The sequence below is a fragment of the Plectropomus leopardus genome, chromosome 20, assembly GCF_026936395.1.
Source record: "Plectropomus leopardus strain MGB_pleo_1.0 chromosome 20, ASM2693639v1, whole genome shotgun sequence".
NCBI lineage: Eukaryota > Metazoa > Chordata > Actinopteri > Perciformes > Serranidae > Plectropomus > Plectropomus leopardus.
The window spans coordinates 9708293-9727707 of NC_142195.1; the positions used below are offsets into that span (position 1 = coordinate 9708293).

At 39.7% G+C, this 19415-nt stretch overlaps 1 protein-coding gene across 1 annotated transcript in view; it reads right to left on the reverse strand.

Annotated features, from left to right (window-relative positions):
* The window catches only part of itga1 (integrin, alpha 1), a 58407-nt gene that overhangs the window by 7508 nt on the left and 31484 nt on the right, over positions 1-19415 (reverse strand). The window contains exons 4-18 of the mRNA XM_042509266.2: positions 18984-19072; positions 16603-16717; positions 14570-14697; positions 13695-13843; positions 12525-12675; positions 11965-12139; positions 11455-11528; positions 9074-9221; positions 8132-8277; positions 6733-6873; positions 6375-6626; positions 5949-6079; positions 4202-4377; positions 3958-4109; positions 754-861 (exon numbers count right to left, since the gene is read on the reverse strand). Coding sequence (XP_042365200.2) covers positions 754-861; positions 3958-4109; positions 4202-4377; positions 5949-6079; positions 6375-6626; positions 6733-6873; positions 8132-8277; positions 9074-9221; positions 11455-11528; positions 11965-12139; positions 12525-12675; positions 13695-13843; positions 14570-14697; positions 16603-16717; positions 18984-19072 — 2135 coding nt within the window. The remainder of the gene's footprint in view (positions 1-753; positions 862-3957; positions 4110-4201; positions 4378-5948; positions 6080-6374; positions 6627-6732; positions 6874-8131; positions 8278-9073; positions 9222-11454; positions 11529-11964; positions 12140-12524; positions 12676-13694; positions 13844-14569; positions 14698-16602; positions 16718-18983; positions 19073-19415) is intronic.

Here is a 19415-nt window from a genome sequence, read left to right on the forward strand (position 1 = left end):
ACTGTTAACATCAACAGTGTCCACTCTCCAAAGACAGGATGAGAGACTGGGATATCATATGCAGCACAATGTTAGAAGAAAAGCTTCCGTTTGATGACTTCCCCTTACTGTGTGTGAGTGTGTGTGTGTGTGTCCCTTCTCCTCCTTTCAATAACAATAACAGGAGACGTCCTTATAACGCTTCCTCGCTTGTGTAAGTTCAGCATGATTCGCTGCTATGACATTATCTGACACTGAGGATGTGTTAAGGCCTATAAACACATCACATTCGGTCCTGTGTTAAGAAGTAAGGGGAGGTGTTGCTCCTGTGTGTTTCACACACTCGGGCTTAATTGCATTCTTTGTAACGCATTAAAGCTGAATTCTCATGTAAGATTTCCCTCTTTATCTACAGACATCACTCACTGCAACAATTATCTGGAGACCCTCTTGTTAGAACAACTCTGAACGTGGGAGCGTGGGAAGACTGTCCTGACTGCTTGGTGTTGAAACACTAATGCAGTCTCAAGGAAACACGAAGGATGGCAGTCAGCTGTTGCAGATGCTAATGCAGTGTAACAGCAGCGAGTTTGGAGCCAGACGAGAACATCCCACTTCTCAGTCTTGGATTATAAAGACAGACAGATGGAGGATGTTTCAGACAAGTTTCAAATCCTTCCTGTCTGTGACTCTAATTCTTCTGCTTGCTGTTATTTGGCAGTTCACACTTAAAGTGCTGAGAGACACTGATAATGATATGAAATATTGTCTTACTGTCTTATTGATGGATCTAGGTAGGCTTTCGTCCAGGACGGGGCCTTTGTCTTCAGCAAGTCCAAACTCCAGAGACACCATGAGAGGGTCTCGGAAGTCAAGCCGGGCCTGTCGAGGAAAACAAACACAACAGGAGAGTGAGGAGAGGGAAGGAGGAGCAACAGGAGGATGTAAGCATAGAAGAACTAACCCTTCATACCCTTGGTCCACATTCACAGGTGTTTTCACTTTTTTAAAGGGTTTTTTCATGTTTTTCTCATTTTCCCTTTGGATTTCCTTCCTGTTTATCCTGTTGGTTCAAGTTTTTGAGCTACGTTTGATTATAGCTTACAGAGCAAGCAGTCATCTCTTTTCTAGGTGTTTTCACTTATTTGACTAATAAGACTTGACTTGACTAAAGACTATGTCGATGCGTACAGTCCATGCACCACTGACTGCTCCCCGACTCGCTTGATGAATTTGATTGTGCCCTATTTTGTTTTAAGTTATATAAGAACATTCATGTCAACATAAGAATTGTATTAAAGAGTTGGTATTATCAGGAATTCCCAAAAGTGACAGCAAAAAGAATGCCAGAAGTGTCAATAAACCTGTGACAAAGTGGGTGTGAAAAAATCATCACACTGACATTGCTGATAACGATACCTGGGCGTTAGGTATCGACTGATACCAAGGACCAATCCGATACCAGTGTTATTATACATATAGTATATAATAAATGAATAAGCTGTAAGCCTCATTTTGTGGAAATGACTGGGATAATTATTTTATGTATTAGGCAATATCAGGCTCCACTTACACACTAACAGTAACAAAAAGTAAAAAATAAATACATAAATATAAAATTACTGGACTGGATTACTATTTATTTGTGTTATTATTTTTATTATGAAAATTATAAATTGAGCACCAGCAACTTGGTAAACCCTCTTAAAAATCATCAGGAATTACAATTGTGTAAACCTTTTAAATGCAACAACAAATTGATGAAAAACTTAAACAGGAATTAAAATTCAAGTATAAAACAACACAATGGCATAAAATGAGAACAAAATGCAATACAGTGATGCATGATGTAGTAAACATATGTGCAATCAGATATAACCATAGAACTGAAATAAATAGATTGGCCACTTTGTTACAGATAACCAGTCAAGCTATTTGAGTCAGCGTTCGCCTGATATTATTTTCAGTATCGGATCAGTGCATGCCAAGTTGCATTGGAAGCATATGTAGTACTGAGAGGTCTATTTTTAGCACAAAGCTTGGCACCAAAATACCACACAGAAGGGCAAAGCAAAAATTCAAGGTCATGCATTGCTTCCAGATCTGTGAGTCTCCACTTTGGCACAGAAATACTTTGAGTTAAACGCTGGGAAATTCATTAGTCTTGCAGGTGTTTTATCATAGACCAAAGTTTGTGAAGTAATAAAATCTTGACCTGATGATGGTTGATGAAAACTTACTTCAGATCATCCAGAGGGAGATGTCAATGTATGTATTGACTCATACAGAAGTATTCCCATTCTCTCAATCATCCCTTATCATTTACTAGACGTGTGTAGCGAAGCATATTTCCTGCAGAGACTCTGCTCTGCATTTTCTTATTTTCTGTGTTTGGGACACTTATGGGTGTGTATCTTCGTAGCTTGCAGTTGAGGTCTGGACTTTACAATAACATAGCAACAAGGTGTCAGACTATAAGCATGGTGTGTATGGATCTATTTGATTCTACTCTGCAAGACCAGAAGCAGCAGGTACTCAAGAGACACAACACCAAAAAAACGCAAATACAGTGAGGCGAAACATCAACCGAGGGAATCTGAGATTAGCTTTTGCTTTACTTTCACAGACCGGTGTGCTTACAAATAGTAACCAACAATCCTGCATAGTGTAACTTTAACCTCAACCAAAGCAAGTACACATCCTCCTCTGGACACCATAAATGCATGTACAAACTTTCATGACAATCCATGTAACAGTTTCTGAAATATTTTAGTCTAGAACTAAGCGGTGGGCCAACATCGCCATCTCTTGAGCCACGCTGCTGGCATGACTAAAAAGAGGTTTAATCAACCAGAATAACTGGAAAAACCTGTATGGGGGTGCAGGACCTTTAGATCATTGATATATGAAGACAACATTTGAAGGAATGGTGTCACATTGCAGTATGTAACATTGTATAGGAACAGTAAAGCATAAAAATATGAGTTTTTCCTTAGCCTGGGCCAAATTTTGATTAAACCCGGAGAGAGTATAACACGAGGAACACATGCTGCATCTTTAGTCAGGCATATTACTGACCTGGAGCTAGATACTGTAACATACTGGGGGCATTTCTTCAGACCACACTGAGTCACAAACACATTTTTTGGACATGGACACATTTCTGATACATCTGCTTTTGATTTGATTTGTTCAGCTTTGGGTCTGGTCCATCTTGGACTCAGGTAAAACAGCTGAAAGGCCTTTTGTGTGTCCGCTACTAATTTTTTTGACCTTTGAGGACCTCTCTGCGCTGGACAATGTGGGAAGTTTCTGCACAAACTGGCACACTAGAACAGAGCAGGTATTCATGCTCTGCACACACAGCCACAACAGCTGTTTCCACTGATTAGTTCCTCTTTCTCTCGCCTGAAGGCAACTAATCAGAGAAATCCGTTGCTGCAGTGAATGAGAAACTTTGCACACATGGCTTTATGTGTCACATCACTGAAGACTGCTTACAGTAGGTGGTGTTGTTGTAACGTACGAAGGTTTGTGCAGTGATCAACAGCCTGTGATGTGCTTGTTAGGCTACTTGTAGAAATCTCCCTTGACCTGGAACGCCGCTTTGTCACATTTTTCATTCTCCTTTTCCTTTTTCTCATTCTCTCTCCATCTCTGCAGCTCTCCAAGTGTCTACAGATAATTTATCACGCAGAGCAGCACGGGGCTGTACTAGGCATGCTTTGATCAGGACGGGTCTGTTTCATGTTAAGGTCTTCCTGTTCTGCATAAGACTTCTCACAGCTTTGTCCTGCCTCCTTTCTGGCTCAAAACACCATTTACATCTCAAATAAGTGTAGGATATAACTCTGATGAATGATTGTCACAGAATTTGAGGGACTCCAGTGTATCTGAATACTGTGTCATGCGGATACTGTGCTAAAAACAGGTAAGAAACCATAAACATGTGTGCAACATAAAGATCGGAGTACTTGCCGACATCATGAAGGTTTCTTGCACACATTGTCTCTCTCTGTCTTTGATGGTGAAGACCCTAGTAATCTTACGATCACTTTTGTCATCTGAGTCAATAAAGGAGGCCCTGGCTTTGGCACGCAGAGCATCCAGAGTCAGACTGTAGCGGATAGCTGCAGGACACAGCAGATAAGAAAACATGAGGTAATTAAACTACTTTAATAATGAGGAGGCAGAGAAATGACCAGGATGCTGAATGGCTCACCTGCATCAGTTTGTACATCTTGATTGTCAGATTTGACACTGTAGATGAAACACACCTCAGTTGTCACACACACTGATTTGCGTCCGCCATGTTCACACTGATACTGAGACTGCTGCAGGTTGATTTTAGCGGGGTCAAAAGTCATGTTGGCACGGAGTTCTGCGACATCTCTCGACCTGGTGAAATTAAAAAACATACCGACTTTTAGAAAATTGTAGATGTCATTGGTGTAATATGTGTGCTGGAATGTGAGCATGCATCTACTTTCTTAAAGGGAGGAAGAAGCAACTAGAGGAGTGGACACAGGTCACATGATTTGGACTCTGGTCACAAATCTGATGAGTTTAGACTTGACTTGATAAAAATTACAAAAGACTTTCCCCTCACTAATGACTCATGACTTCACTTCAACTTGAACCTTTTGACTTGATTTTATTTTTTAAAAAGTATGCCACAAATCAGTTAATTTTCGTCATATTCAACTGAAGCAGCTAAAGTTAATGTTTTACACTTGATTCCCCAGATTCACTTTGTTTTAACCAATCTGACAGCCTCCAATCAAGAGTGATGAAGAACTAATGTTACATTACTGAGCACCAGTTTGAAAATTCTACCAAAAATAACTTATTCATGTGCAAAAACTTAACTTATTCATGTGCTGGTCAACAAAAAAAACAAATTAAGGAATGCAAATTGTGCGAGAAAAAAAAAAGCATTCATGATTTTTATAAATTTGACATGATTCAGTCAGACAAACAATTTAAATTCGAAATGTTTATGTCAACAGCAAAACAGAGTTTGGCATCTAGACTCCAGCCAGCCTCATCACTTCCCACAGATGTGTTTACATGAGATATTGGGGAGTGATGATTTCATATCTTCCCCTCTAGCCGGAGCCTGCAGGTGAATGCTGAGGTGGAGTTGGGGCTGAAAGAGCAGGCAGCAGGGCAGCAGCAGCACTGACAAGGCAGAGGGAGAGCTGACAGCTTAAACAGAACACCTAATAGAGGGTGAATTTTGCAGATGACATATGGAGACTGATGCATGATGTGTGTATATGAATCAGTGCAGCTGAAGCTGACTGCCTGAACTAGATTATGGGCGTTGCTCCATTTACTCTGTTGTTTAAGTGATTTAACCATTAGCGAAGAGCTAAACTTTGAAACTCAAAGTTTAGGACTTGGGACTTCACTTAGGATCTGTCAGTCTTGACTTGAGACTCACTTGTGTACTCACTTGTGACTTGCAATAATGACTCGGTCCCAACTCTGCAAGACACGGATGCATCTTGAGCGCGCAGCTTGGCCTCAACTCTCTCTATCCAACTGTTGAGCTTTCTAAGACACAGCCAACAGTCCAGGAAGAACAGCCGCCTGCTGCCAAATCCTTTTTAAACTCTAAGCCACTTGGGAGATGGAGTTTTCACACAGCTTAGCTGAGCCTCTGCCAGCAGAAACTCTGGGATAAGGGTCTGCCTGGGAAGCTAAATCATGGTGTGGGCTGATGTTTAACAACTTTGTGGGTTCAAGTCCAACAGAGACTAACAGAGAGATCATTAGGAAGTTGCTAGTCTCAAGCCTGCCAGCCCAGTGGGACATGAACAGCTGTCTAAACCCAAGTAAGACAATGCAAAGCAGACTTGTAAGATGATGTCTCCGGGATACGGGTGCTGCTGCTGGTAATGATTCAGGTGGAATGTGTCGTTTTAGGAGTGAATGTTTATATGTGAGGATGGGCCGTGTCTCACCAGAATAGTGACGCCCCTCCCAGACCTCCTATGGAGAGATCTGTGATCCCATCTCCATTGAGATCCATGACTCCATGTATGGATTGGCCAAAGAATTTTACTTTTTCACCATCCCCACCTGCAGGGATACGCTAAAGAGAAACACAGACCCAATTAGATTCACATTAAAGGAGGATTTTGGTTTATTTCAGCCTGGCATTTTTCTCATAAATGTGACTTTTTTGGCTCAGTGGGTCGTGCTACCTTTGACCCTTATGTGAATTATTTCAAACTCTGGTCTGGAAGAGACACAGATAGTAGCAGGAGGTGATGGATGCAAAACACGACCCCCACATTTACGGGAAATATGACAGGTTGATATACACCAATATATTCCATTAATCTACAATTTTTTTTGCTGTTGAGTGGAACTGAAACTGTTCTGACCTGCACAAATTTCTCCTTCAGTGATGTCTTATCTCCATGATAGACGTAAACGGCCCCTCGGTGGTCATTCTCAAAAGGCGCGCCAATCGCCACGTCGTTAAACCCGTCAAGGTTGAGATCTGATACTGCCGCAATGGCCGTACCAAACCGGGCGCCACATGGTTCATTTTTATTGGTGCAGGTGGCGGAGTGAGCAGTACAGCAGGACTGATTGATTGGCTTTAAAGTGAATTCGTGCTCAAACTGGCCATCCTGGTGATGCGGAAAGGGGAAAAAAAGTCAGTGGGTGTACTGTCACAATCTGACTCTTTCAAAATGCACAAAATACCTAATTTTCTTTTTGATTAATAATTTGTACCTTAAGTTTGTAGACGTAGACCTGTCCTTGCTCGTCTCTTTCTGTGCCCATGTACATCGGAGATCCAACCAAGAGGATATCCGTGAAGGAGTCACGGTCCACATCGACGGTCTGCAGGACGCTGCCGAAGTAGGAACCAATCTGCAAAACAAAACAACATTTCTCAAAACATTATAGAAAACTCAATAATAATGTGGACAACACAACAAGAAAAAACACTTAGCCTGTCTCTGTGCTGCTGTAATGTGAAATTTCCCTCTGGGATCAATACAGACTTCTTATCTTATTTAAAGTCTATTACGAAATACAACATGAGACATCCAGATTGCTTAGAATATGAACAGAATCCTGAGGTATCGTCTTACAGCTTTCAGACAGATTGAGCAAAGAGACCTTCACTGCAAATAAACCTGCAGGAAGAGAACAGGCACTCATCCATCTTTTAAGTGGTTACCTCTTAAGTATGAACCTAAGCACAGAGCTGATATCCTTTGAGTGCACAGCTGATAGGTTCAGTGGCTTGTTTACATGACATACAGAAGTTAATACTTAATTGGGGTGGAAAAACTGATACAGCATGGTATCTTGATATTTTGTATGGCAATACTGATTCAATACATAGACGCAAAATATCAAGTTTTATAAAAGTATATAAATTAATAACATTGGAAACACAAATTTACACTTGCAGCCAATTAATCTTACAATCAGTTTCTTTTTCCCTAAACTAGATGCATTCTGATTTTGATGCATTTTGCAATAAAGATGACTGACAAAAGATAAATGGAATTAAGATGCTATCTTATTAGATAAAAACATGTTTACAAGTTTTTCATAATTTAAAATGAAAATGTAAGAATCACAATATCACAATGTATGTTATTGCAATACTTAGCATATCACAAAATATTTAAATATAATAATATTATACTGTGACTCAAATATTGTGATAATATTGTATTGTGGAGCCTCTAGTGATTCCAGTCCTTTACATTTAGCTAATTCAGTGTGGACAGAGAGACGCTTGCTTATGGAATACAGGGTTAGGCCTACATATTCTCTGAGGGAAATATTTTAACCAGACAATATACCAGAGATATTTAAATATTTCCAACTTCAACAGATTTTCCTGGTAAAAATCAGATAACAGAAACCCTGAAACCCAGTGCAGATGATAGAGCTGTTTGCTGTCTGTGTTTGAGAGAGCAATAAAAAAGTGAGAGACGGTGGAAGGTGGACAGAAGGTGGCAAAAAGTCTCTAATAACTTATTATTATTAACCAGAATGCTGCTTTGTCACTTAATGACACGCCTGTTGTGACCCAGGATATATATATTTTTTTAAAATATATATCTTTTTTCGAAACTATTTAACCTGCACATCACTGAAAAAGACTCACCTGTTCTCCTTTCAGTATCTGTGAGATGACTATGTTGTTCTTTTCATTCAGATGGTAAATAACAACGCGGCCCGTGTGGTTGTACCGCGGTGCACCTGTGATGTACAGCACTCCATCAGGGGTGGATGCTGACTGAACATCATAGCCTGACGAGACATGAGTACACACGCAACCATTGTATCAAATTCTATGCATACATAAGCAGACATTATGCACACTGAACAACATCATGAGAAACACACACTCTCTTTGAAGGATCTTTTTTAAATGCTCCTTCAGCCAGCTGTTTACATCTCTGTGTGAGGAGGGTAACTATAAAACACTCCTGGAAACTGTCAGGAAAACACACAAACAAACACACACTCACAGTGAGGCACACAAAGGCTATACGGTCTGCGGTCAGACCATTAGGGATGGTGCCAACAGCTGAGTTTACAGTACGCGAGCATGGACCCACCAGTGCTCTTTCTAATGACATGTTGATTAAATAACTTGATATTAAGATGCTGTGGTTGCTCTACAAGCCATAAAAGGCAGCAGGACAGAGAGAAAAGCCTGTGTGTATTATTTATGTGACACACAGAGGGAGGCATCTGCTGTTGGACTTAGATAAATTACATACCTCGCTCCTCCATGCAACAGAGGCTCTATATTTATTCTGCAGCTGTAAAATTTCACCTAATGTCTTGAAAGATATAGTATATCTCTCTGAGTAACCAAAAACACTCAGCTCAGACAGAGTTGTTCATGCAAGTGTAAAAACTGTGTTCATTGTGTTTTATAAGCCTCTTAACAGGTGTATGTTTCTGTATTTTTTGTTTTAAGTTACTAAAAACTTTGATCAAATCCGAATTACATTTAACATAAAACAAAAGGAAACAGTAAGAAGCCGATTGCGAAAATTTGATTTCAGGGCCTTTATGACTTTACGAGTCAACTCACCAAGATACCCAGCAAGTCCTTCATACCCGGCCTCAGTCTCTGGGTCATAGAACTCGGTCTTCCCTGGAACAATTGTTCCTCCAGCAGTATGCATTACCACGGTCCCATTCCAGTCATACGCTCCCACTGCTCCCAGTAACACACCATCCTATGGGAGACAACAGAGCTGATATCAGGAACAGTTGGATATGAGATTAGAATAATTACAATTTCTGTTAATTGTCATTATTAAGTGGTCCTTTACTTAAAGACACACTATACAGGATTTTTGAAACACAAAGTATGGGCTCATACAAAACTAATCTCTTAATTATCAGTCATGACCCTCTCTCAGTGTGTGGCCATGTATTTTTCTGCACAGACTCTTCCCTCTGCTTATATTTTCATATTTTTGTCTTAGTTTGCTATGTTTGGGACATCCATGGACATATCTTAAAGGTGAGTGGCCACTTTGCTAGACTGTAAGCTGCATCCATCTAAGATAGATTAATGTAAATTGTGGAGAAAAACAAACAAACAAATGGAGCAAGGTAAAATGCCAGCTGGAAAAAAAGCTCATTCCAAAACGTTTCCTTCACATTTGTTCACTTTCACTATAACCGAAAGTAAAAAGAGTAGTTTACCAAATTGTAAAAATATTCATTAACAAGTTAAAGTTCTGCACACGAAATCTTACAGTACCACACAAAACCTTACAAAGTAAAATTAATTAGCAATATCAGCAAACTTTACCTAAAGCATCAAAAGTACTAAATATACAGAAAGGTCTCCTTCAGACTTTCATATTATATTACTGCATTGTTGAAATGTGACTACTGATGCATATTCACATGTAATCAAAAATCACAAATTGTAGCAGGCTGAAGTGAGGATTCAATATTTGATATGCTTTTGGGTGAATTAACCTATAGTAATTATATTCTATTTGTTAAACATAAATTTAAATATAAAATCGCAACCTGCATCAAGTCACTAGTAGCCTCAGACCCAAGAGTTCAACTAGTACTGAAACATTTGGTCACTTAATCAATCGACAGAAAATGCAGCAAAAATTCTGAATTAATTCCTGAAAATATTCATCAAGGAAAACTTCTGATTTTCCCTGTTACATAATTCTCAATTAAACTTGTGTGTGTTACTGAATGTGAACTGTAGTTTAATTGTTTATAAGAATATATTTTATATATATAATATATAATAATATATATATATAATATATTTTATGTATTTGGAGAGTCTGTTAGCTGTTACATTGCCTATGTCTTTTTAATGCCCGAGACAAATTTCTCCTAAGGGAGACAAAAAAGGCTTCTCTTATTTTGAAAAGCTTATATAAAAATCATCTTGGGATACTGTGTGATACTGTGATACACAATTTTTTCATACGTTATAATACTTTATTCTATTTACTAACCAATGAACTTATTAATCGAAAAAAAATATTGACAATAAATAATGGAACTATTCATCATTTCTTGAAGAGAGAATAACCTCTTAAAAATATAAACACAGGTCAATAACCTGGATAAAATAAAATATTGTTGAAGGAAACAAAGCAAGAAAATAAAATATCCCTAAATCAATTTATTCATTAATTTTGTCTGCAGGAAACAGAGTTGTTTAATAGGAAGGGGAGGGGTCACACAGGACATAGCATATGTCATTAGTCACAACAAAGTGCCTCAAGAGGCTCTTTCCCTCTACTGACCGTTAGAACGAGGCCTCACATGTTCAGCACACGGTGGAACGACTCAGTTTAGTTATGTCCTGGTTTGCTAAGCTCAATGAGCCACAGAAACAGCGCACACATCAGTTGAGAGATGATAAACATGATTCAGGAGCAGGAAGAGATGCGTAAGAAGCGAGTATACTTTAAAATAGACATAGGAAATTCCTAATGAATGAACTCCAGGGCGTGTTGTTTTAACAGTAGTGAACAAACATCTGATTCAACCGTCCTCGCCGTCTCTCGTGCTGGACATGTCTCGTGTCTGTCTCTCTCGCTCTCATGCAATCAGATCAAACACCATTAGTGTTAAGTCTGCAGCGCTGTGAGGACAGAGAGCGTCTGTGTCTGGAAACTTCTACTGACCGAGGTGAATCACCAAAGGGTTGAAGATGCATCACAGATAACACTGTGGCACAGAGTTCATTAACCGAGCAAACGTCCATGCCAACACATACACTCGCACGCAAGCACATAAAATAAACAATTCCTTTCAACGAAACGCCTACAGACATGTAAACTTCCCTGTGATCTAAAGATAGGATGCACTCGTCTGTCACTCGGTCTGGTTCAGTCATTCTACTGAAAGTCACTGACTTTTACTTTTATGGTAATTGTGTATTCATCCAACATAAATAACTGGATTTTGACTTACCTTCGAAGTATGTGCGCTAAAGCCAGCTTGGGACATCTCCATCTCAAAGGAGGAGGTGAAATTGCCGGTTGTAGCTGCAGAGGGAAAAGTTCATTTTAAGCTTTTTATATAAAAATTGATAGTAAATAACAACATTTTTTGAGTATGTCATTGTCACTTTAAAGGTCAAATGTGTAGTATTTAGGGGGATATAATAGCAGAAATGGTATATGATATTCCTGACTATGTTTTTATTAGTGTTTAGTCACTCAAAAATAAGAATCATGTTTTCGTTTCTTTAAAATTAGTCATGTTTATCTATATACGGAGCGGGTCCTCTTCCAGAGTCCACCATATTGTTTCTACTTTATCCAAAACTGAAAAACCAAACACTGGCTGTAGAAGGGGCCACTGGTGTTTTTCATGTCAGCCACCATAGATCTTCTACGCTCATCTAACTTTCGGCAAGACAGCAAATTTGCGTATCTCCCAAAATGTCGAACTCAATATGGATATTAACACAATATTTACCTTCCAAGGCAAAAATCTTGCTTCCCAAAGCATCCACAATGCTCAACAACGCCACCTCATCAGACACATTGAAGAAGTGGTCTTGTAATGGCTGACTGGAGATGGATGCGATTTCCTTGATAAACTTCTGCACTTCTTCTGCACTTTTGTTCTGACGATTGTAGTCTCCCAAAACCTGAAACACAAAAATAGTATAAATAAGTAGAAAGAGACTCAAGATTAAAATGACCCTGATGAAGGTTAAACAACTGTGAAAGAAACTTTTCAGTACACCTTCCCCTGATTTGTTTTCAACTACGTTGCTTTATTTATTCTTCTTATTATTTGACTGAATTAGTAAATTCTAATTGATTTACTGGCTGGTTGACTGAAATGATTCAATATTTCAATAAAATGCACAGTGAAATGGCTTTGTGTCACTATGATTTCTATAATCTGCATATTCCAGCTTTTCATGAATAATAACTAATCTTCTCTGGGCGTATTGTTAATAATAAACACAAAACTGTCACTTGTTCCTAAAAACTCAGTACACATATACAAAGGTAGTTTGTACCCACAGCAATGCCAAACCTCTCGATGTCATCATCTTCACACTCTCCAATGACCTTGTCCAGATTATGGAAGTCGTGTGACTCTCCGTCAGTCACAATCACCATGACTTTCTTCACCCCGGGTCGTGCACCACGCTCCGGCATGAAAGCTTCCCTCCTGATTGGTACACAATTTTCAAAACTGAGTCAAAAAAACAAAACTTCCAGAGCACCTGTCTGCTTAACACTATCTAATAAAGTAGTGCTGTAAAAGTATTCCTAGTCAGCTGAGATTCCAGATGAACTGTGTGGCAGATTCATTAACACAACAATCTCAACTACTTTATGTTTCCAGGTCAAAGCCTTTATAGCAGTGTCAGCATGTACCGCTGAAGTAGATACTGGAGTTACAACATTACTGATTGTAAGTCAATGCCATAAAATATTGAAATAAACAAATATAAAATTACATTTATAAAAGCCTTATTCAGTGCTCGTTTCCCGATTGCCTTAAGATCGATAACTCCAAATTGTGTTGGGATGCTTGAACAGGGCTGTAAAAAGGGGGGCATTTTCAATCTGCATCTCTGCGAAATTACCACCAGGATACATTTTTAGAAACTTATCAGATCAACAGACCATTTGAGTGCATTTTGAAAGAAAAATCTTACATCAGGGAGGGGTTCTCAAAGTTTTGATGACTAACTGCCATTTTAGATTGGCAGCATTTGATTAAAGATCCGCTATGGAAAAATGCACACACTGACTTTTTTTAATGACGTCACAAAAACTATAACGGTCGAAAGTGATATAGCCTAAGTAACACTCATATTACGTACCAGTTTTCCACTTTTAGATAAATTTGAAATTACTGACATAGAGAGAAAGTACATTTTCTCTTATGCACTCCCTGGACTACACAATGCCAGACTAGATACATGTCGAACCAATCAGAGATCCTTTGCTGGACTGTTTAGGGGAAATCTGACCAATGACAGCACAATGAGCAGTTTCACCAACAGGAAGGCTTTATGTTGATGTCTGCGTTAGTAGCCTTTCTATATCCATTGTCCAACCATCTTGAAATAACATTCAAATGCATATTAAACTTTGCCAGACCTCGATAACTTAATCAAAAACTGTGGCCCGGTAAAGCCAAGCTCACCCAAAAGAATAGGAGGGGTTAATGTTGAGTACCTGGCAGTATCGATGCCAAGGAAAGTCATAGTCTTGAAGCCGGTCTGCTGAGGAAGGTCTTCAACGAAATCCAGCAGAGCACGAGTGTTGTCGAACTGGCTCAGGTTGACACGATGAGTAACAGTCTCACCATAGGACACTATCCCCACCTGGAAAACACACACATTCTTATTAATGTTGTCCTACATTAAATTTATTTTTTCTTTTCTCTCCTTCTGTGTTCTCTTCTTCTCTGTCTCCCCGCCGAGACAGTCTACTGAGGATGTGGTCGGGTTTGGTGGGGTTGATATGACACAATGTTCTTTATACAGAAGGCAGAGGACTTCAGCAGCCATGGAAGATGTGACTTACAACCACCGGGCTCCACAGTGAGAAGACTTTCCAGTGTTTCCCTCTGGAAAACTCCACACGCTCCAGGCCAGATCAATGTAACCATAATAAAAACTAACCACCCACTGGAATAGTGATCCAACACAAGAAGACAGAAATACACTCAAGGTATAACTTACAACGCAAAGGCTAAAATTACTCTAAAGACTAGAAAGGATTCAGTTCATAAAGTCTGCTTTATGAAGGACATCTTAAAGTGATTCTCACTGCTGGCACCATGTGGAAAATTCCATAATGGAGGGCACTTTAGTCATCAAATATAATATAATATGAAGAACTGTGTTGGCAGCAAACGGTTTATTCCTTCATTCATACTTTTTCAGTCTAATCTTATGTAACCCATTTATCCAACCATGTGTGATTCCACAACCTGATGTTTAACATTGCATACACCGACATGCTTTAGACAAAAAGAGTCATCTTAACTGCGATTAACAGTAGGATAATTTAAAACTCCTCTGAAATCATCTATTCATGCAGCTGACCTGTGAGAGTTTAGGTCCGATCTCAATTTTCTCAATGAAACGTCGCAGGAAATCGATGATACTGGACCAGGGGTAGATACTGTTCGATCCATCCAGAACGATCACGATGTCAAGCTCCTTTGCACACTCTGGAACAGAGACAGAAATGACAGGTAATTCAATGTTAAGTTTGGTTTATTATTCCTCTGCATGCATCTGGAGGGAGCTTGGAGAAGAGCTACTGTTTCTTTGTGACAGAGGGGGCCAGTTGAGGTGGTTCTGGCATCTGATCAGGATGTCTCCTGGGTGTCTCGCGTTAGTGGTGCGCTGGGCACGTCCAACTGGTAGGAGGCCCTGGGTCAGACCCAGAACATGCTGAAAGGATTATATATGTATCTCATCTGGCCTGGGAACACCTCAGGGTCCCCCAGGAGGAGCTGGAAAGCATTGCTGGGGAGAGGGACATCTGCAGCGCTTTGCTTGGTGTGCTGCCCCCCCCAACACAGCTTCGGAAAAGCAGATGAAAATGGATGGCTGAATGGATGGATGGAGTTACGGGGTTTGCCTTTTTTTATGCACATTTAAAGTTTTGTCTCTAAACTTTTCCAAAGATGGACAGCTGGTCTCATTAAAATTACTGATTTTGCTCCAAATAAAAAAAATTGATTATGCAACACATCCAGTCCTCTTCCTGTTTACTTGTACCCACAGCAGACAACCAACAGAAGCTCCGAATCAAAATGTAATAATATACAGCAGCGGTTCTTGGGACCCCACTCTGAGTTACAGATTAAATCTGAAGGGATATTAACTGAATAGGAAGTCAAATGTAAAAACAAAACCCTCGTCTTTTTATTAAATTACTGGATAATTATAGGGTATTTAAAAGGAGAAGCCTGACCTTGGTTGTCTCCAACAGAATGTGAGTGTATGCGTGGTGGGAGACGACGACAGCAACAAACTTTTGTTGTTGTCTGTTTTTTTTTTCTTATAAATGAGTGTGTGTACTTTTGTATCATGAGAATAAGAAGAGCAGCGGCTGCGAGTGAATTCAAACTTTTAGACCCAGCAGAGTTAACAGTTAAGTTTCAAGTTGAAAGCACCTAATATTCTACTGCTCCATCTGTGCCCAGAGTACGCTCTGTGCTCCGACAGTGTGGTGCAATCAATAACCAAGTAGTCTATATATTTCAAGTGCCCTTAATGAATGGTTCACCTCAAAAAATATAAAAATCTATTTGTGACAGCAGGTGTTTTTTTTTTGTCGCGCCCACCACAAATAAATGAATGTGTGGGAAACTCTGACCTCTAAAGCTCACAGTTTAACATTTAATACCACTTATGCAGAGGATAAAAGTCCAAGGTTAAGAAGTACAAGGCTACATTGCAGTTGTATGTATTAGTATGTGTGTGTGTATGAAGTAATTGGCCTAAAGGAGGCTAATTTCACCAGCTGTTATATCTTAGTGTAGGAACTCAAGGCAGAGACCTAATGAATTCAGTCAGGTTGCCTCATGCCAAACAAGAAATCAAAAAGTCCCTGAAGGCTTCACAATCATTTAAAATGTGTCAGTGTTTACATTAATTCAGAATTTGTCTAATCAGTCTAAAACCTGAGACATTTTAACACTGACGTTTTTGCAACACTGTATGTTTGCACTTGTTTCTTTCTGTCATATAAATGGTAGACAAAGTGAAAGAAGAATAGACAATAATGCCTGTAGACTGTTGGCTCTCCGGTTCTTTCTACGCTGTTTCCTTCCTGGGAAACAGAGTGCAGGCCCAGTAAACTGTCTCCTAACTTGGGCATACAACGGGGCAGAAGGGCTGGGCTGGGCCGGGCCGCAGAGGGATGGGGGTCGCAGACAAGTTTACATTAAGAAGAATGCTCTAATCTCCCTCTTCACTGAGAGAGGGGGAGTTTGATGTCATGATCTTGGGTGGTACTACCGCGAAGAGTAGATTGTAATCTCTTATCCCAGACAGGCAATTTGTGCAGATGCCTTTACGTGCTGATGTATATGTGCTGTGTCTTATTCTGACAGGCTGCGTACCTTGCACAGCCGGTGCCACAGAGTTGAGGATCTGGAAGGAATCGCTGACATTCGCACAAACTCCTGAGATGTACTGCTGCTGCCCACACATGTAGCCATACTGAGGACCACAGGCCTGTGGAGAAAGGACACACACACACACACACACACACACACACACACACACACACACACACACACACACACACACACACACACACACACACACACACACAAACTAAGACTCGAGCTGCTTGAGAAAGTAAAAACTCACAGGCTGTAACTGGTTAGCTTTCCACCAGTATGAGGTCATGGGTGAGAGGAGGTTCGGGGCTACCAAGGACAGAAACCAAGAGGAAAGAACTACTCAAACTGAGAATTACACAGAGACTATTAAAAACCACCAGAGATCCCTTCAGACTTCTGCAAAGAGAGAAAGAGAAGAGGGAAACAGAGAAGTTGAGCCTGAAAGGAAGAAGGGCTTTAAAACGACCAACAATGAATGGAAAACTGAATAACATCTATTATCTTTCAGCCTCATTTCCTAAAATTCTCCTGCATGCTCCACAGTGTGTGAGTTAGACAAGATCAAGCCTAAGGATCTACAGTCATGTTCGCAGCTCTGTGAAGCTGTATCCAAGTACAGTGGTGCTTTGACTTTAATGCTAACATGCTCACAATGGCAATGCTAACATGCTGATGTAATTACCATTAAACACATTTTTATTACATATTATAATTGAGGCCGGTGGGAACGTCCTGAGGAAAAAAAATGTGATTATGTAACAAATTAAGCCTTCAAAATAAAAGCCACTATACCAAATCCAAATGTTGTTTTTTTCCTGTGTGTGAGTGACTTTTGATGTGTTCCTATTGTCAAATGTTTAAAACACTGCATCAAAAACAGGCAAGAGTTACTTAATATGTTAAAAAAGAGGTTAAAAGCTTCAGTTACAATAGCAGCTGTGCAGGGTCTTTCAGTTCAGCACAATAATTTCATTCCAATACCCAACACCACCACACTATTAGTATGCCAGAAAAAGATTTAGTAATTCCCAATATATAGTATGACTAAAACAGTATGCCAAAAATACATGCTGTTCTACTGCATCTGGTTGCATTTTGCAGTATTCAAACCAGCAGTATCCAGACTAATAACAGCTTGACAGCTCACTGAAAGCTTTCAGATGGTGCAATGATCGACAGGACATTCAAGTGGCTGACGACACAGTAAATTTAGTCACCTAAACCTAGTGCAAGTAACTTTACTTTAGTATGTAACTTTATGTTAAGTACGTAACGCAGTGGGCACAAATATGTTCAATATTATATGAGCCATTATATGAGGACATGTATGACAATGTAGCATGTCCCAATTCGGTGTTTCCCACAGAATAAGAGTGTATGTGTGGTGGTAACTGACCATGGTGGTGGTGCTGGGGCAGGATTTTTTTTTTTTTTTTTTAACATCTTTTAAATTCCTGTGTCCCTTTGTATCATTCTGTGTCCCCTCTCTAAATTCTGAAGTTTTTGCAGATCCTTGAACGCAGCACAGGCAGCACTCTCCATGAGTTATTTTTTTCTGTGGAAGCAACTTCATCATACACGGATAATTGATCAGTCGATCTATTCACAGCGGATCAAATTACATCGCTGAATGAGAGGAGCGGCCGTTTGTAAGTGAAAGAAAACTTTTAGATCCACCAGAATGAACAGTTAAGTTTCTCTTTCAATGCGCCTGACATTCTGCTTCTGCTGCACCGTCTCTTCCCAAAGTGTGCTATAAATAACTGTGCAGTATATATATCAAATATATACTAGTGCTTCTAAAATACCTATTTGTGGTGGCAGATGTTTTCATTGTGGTTGCCTGCAACAAATAAATGAATGTATGGGAAACCCTGCAATTGAATGCATACTTGTTGCAACAGTACATACTTTGTAAGGGCAGCTGCAGTATATACTGAAAATAAAAAGAAAAAGTAAGGGATTTAGAAGGCACCATATATTTGCTTGGACCAAATGATAAGTTGCATAAATATATATTAATCGACCACTAGTCCATGGTTTTGGTCATTTTTACACCTTGCTCATCTTGTGATTACGTGCAAAATTATACTGGAGTTCAAATCCATATTATGGAATGGATGTGACCACCTCCTATACATACATTTCTGCACGTATACAGTAGATTACAGTGTCAAATTCCCAGGACATAACGCCTCACTGGGAAACATGGAGGGCTGAGTCCACTGTTTCCACAGAGACCAGAGGTCTAGTGAACATACACTTGCTGCCCAGTTTCTTGCAGGAAATATGCAGAGTTCAGTCCTTTTGTGTTTGGTATGGAAAATGTACTACAGAGCACTTTGATATACTATAAAGAGCAACTTCCTTCTTACCAGAAATCCTCCATTGGGATTGGTCACCAGCGTGGTTCCCATGGTCATGTTCTCCTTGACTTCATGTAAGTTGGGAACGGTTGTGTTTTCTAAAGAAAAAAATATGGATGAATAAACAGAGTGAGACAAACAGAGAGCAGCACAGAGGAAGAACAGCTGGACAAATTCCTTGTCTGAGTTTTCCCATAGGAAGAGAGCCGCTCACCCGCCCTCCTTACTTCCCTCTAATCCACATAGATGCAATAATCACTCACATGTGGTTAAATATAGCATGTTTCATCACTTTACCTCAGGGTGTCGCGTACAGCAATTAATAAAGGATGTAGAGCATAAAACAAAATGATCTGTTGACAAAATTCCAACTTGTGGTGGGAAAGAAATCGAATCATTAAGCAATCACAACATGTGGCTAAAATTAGCCTATTATGACAA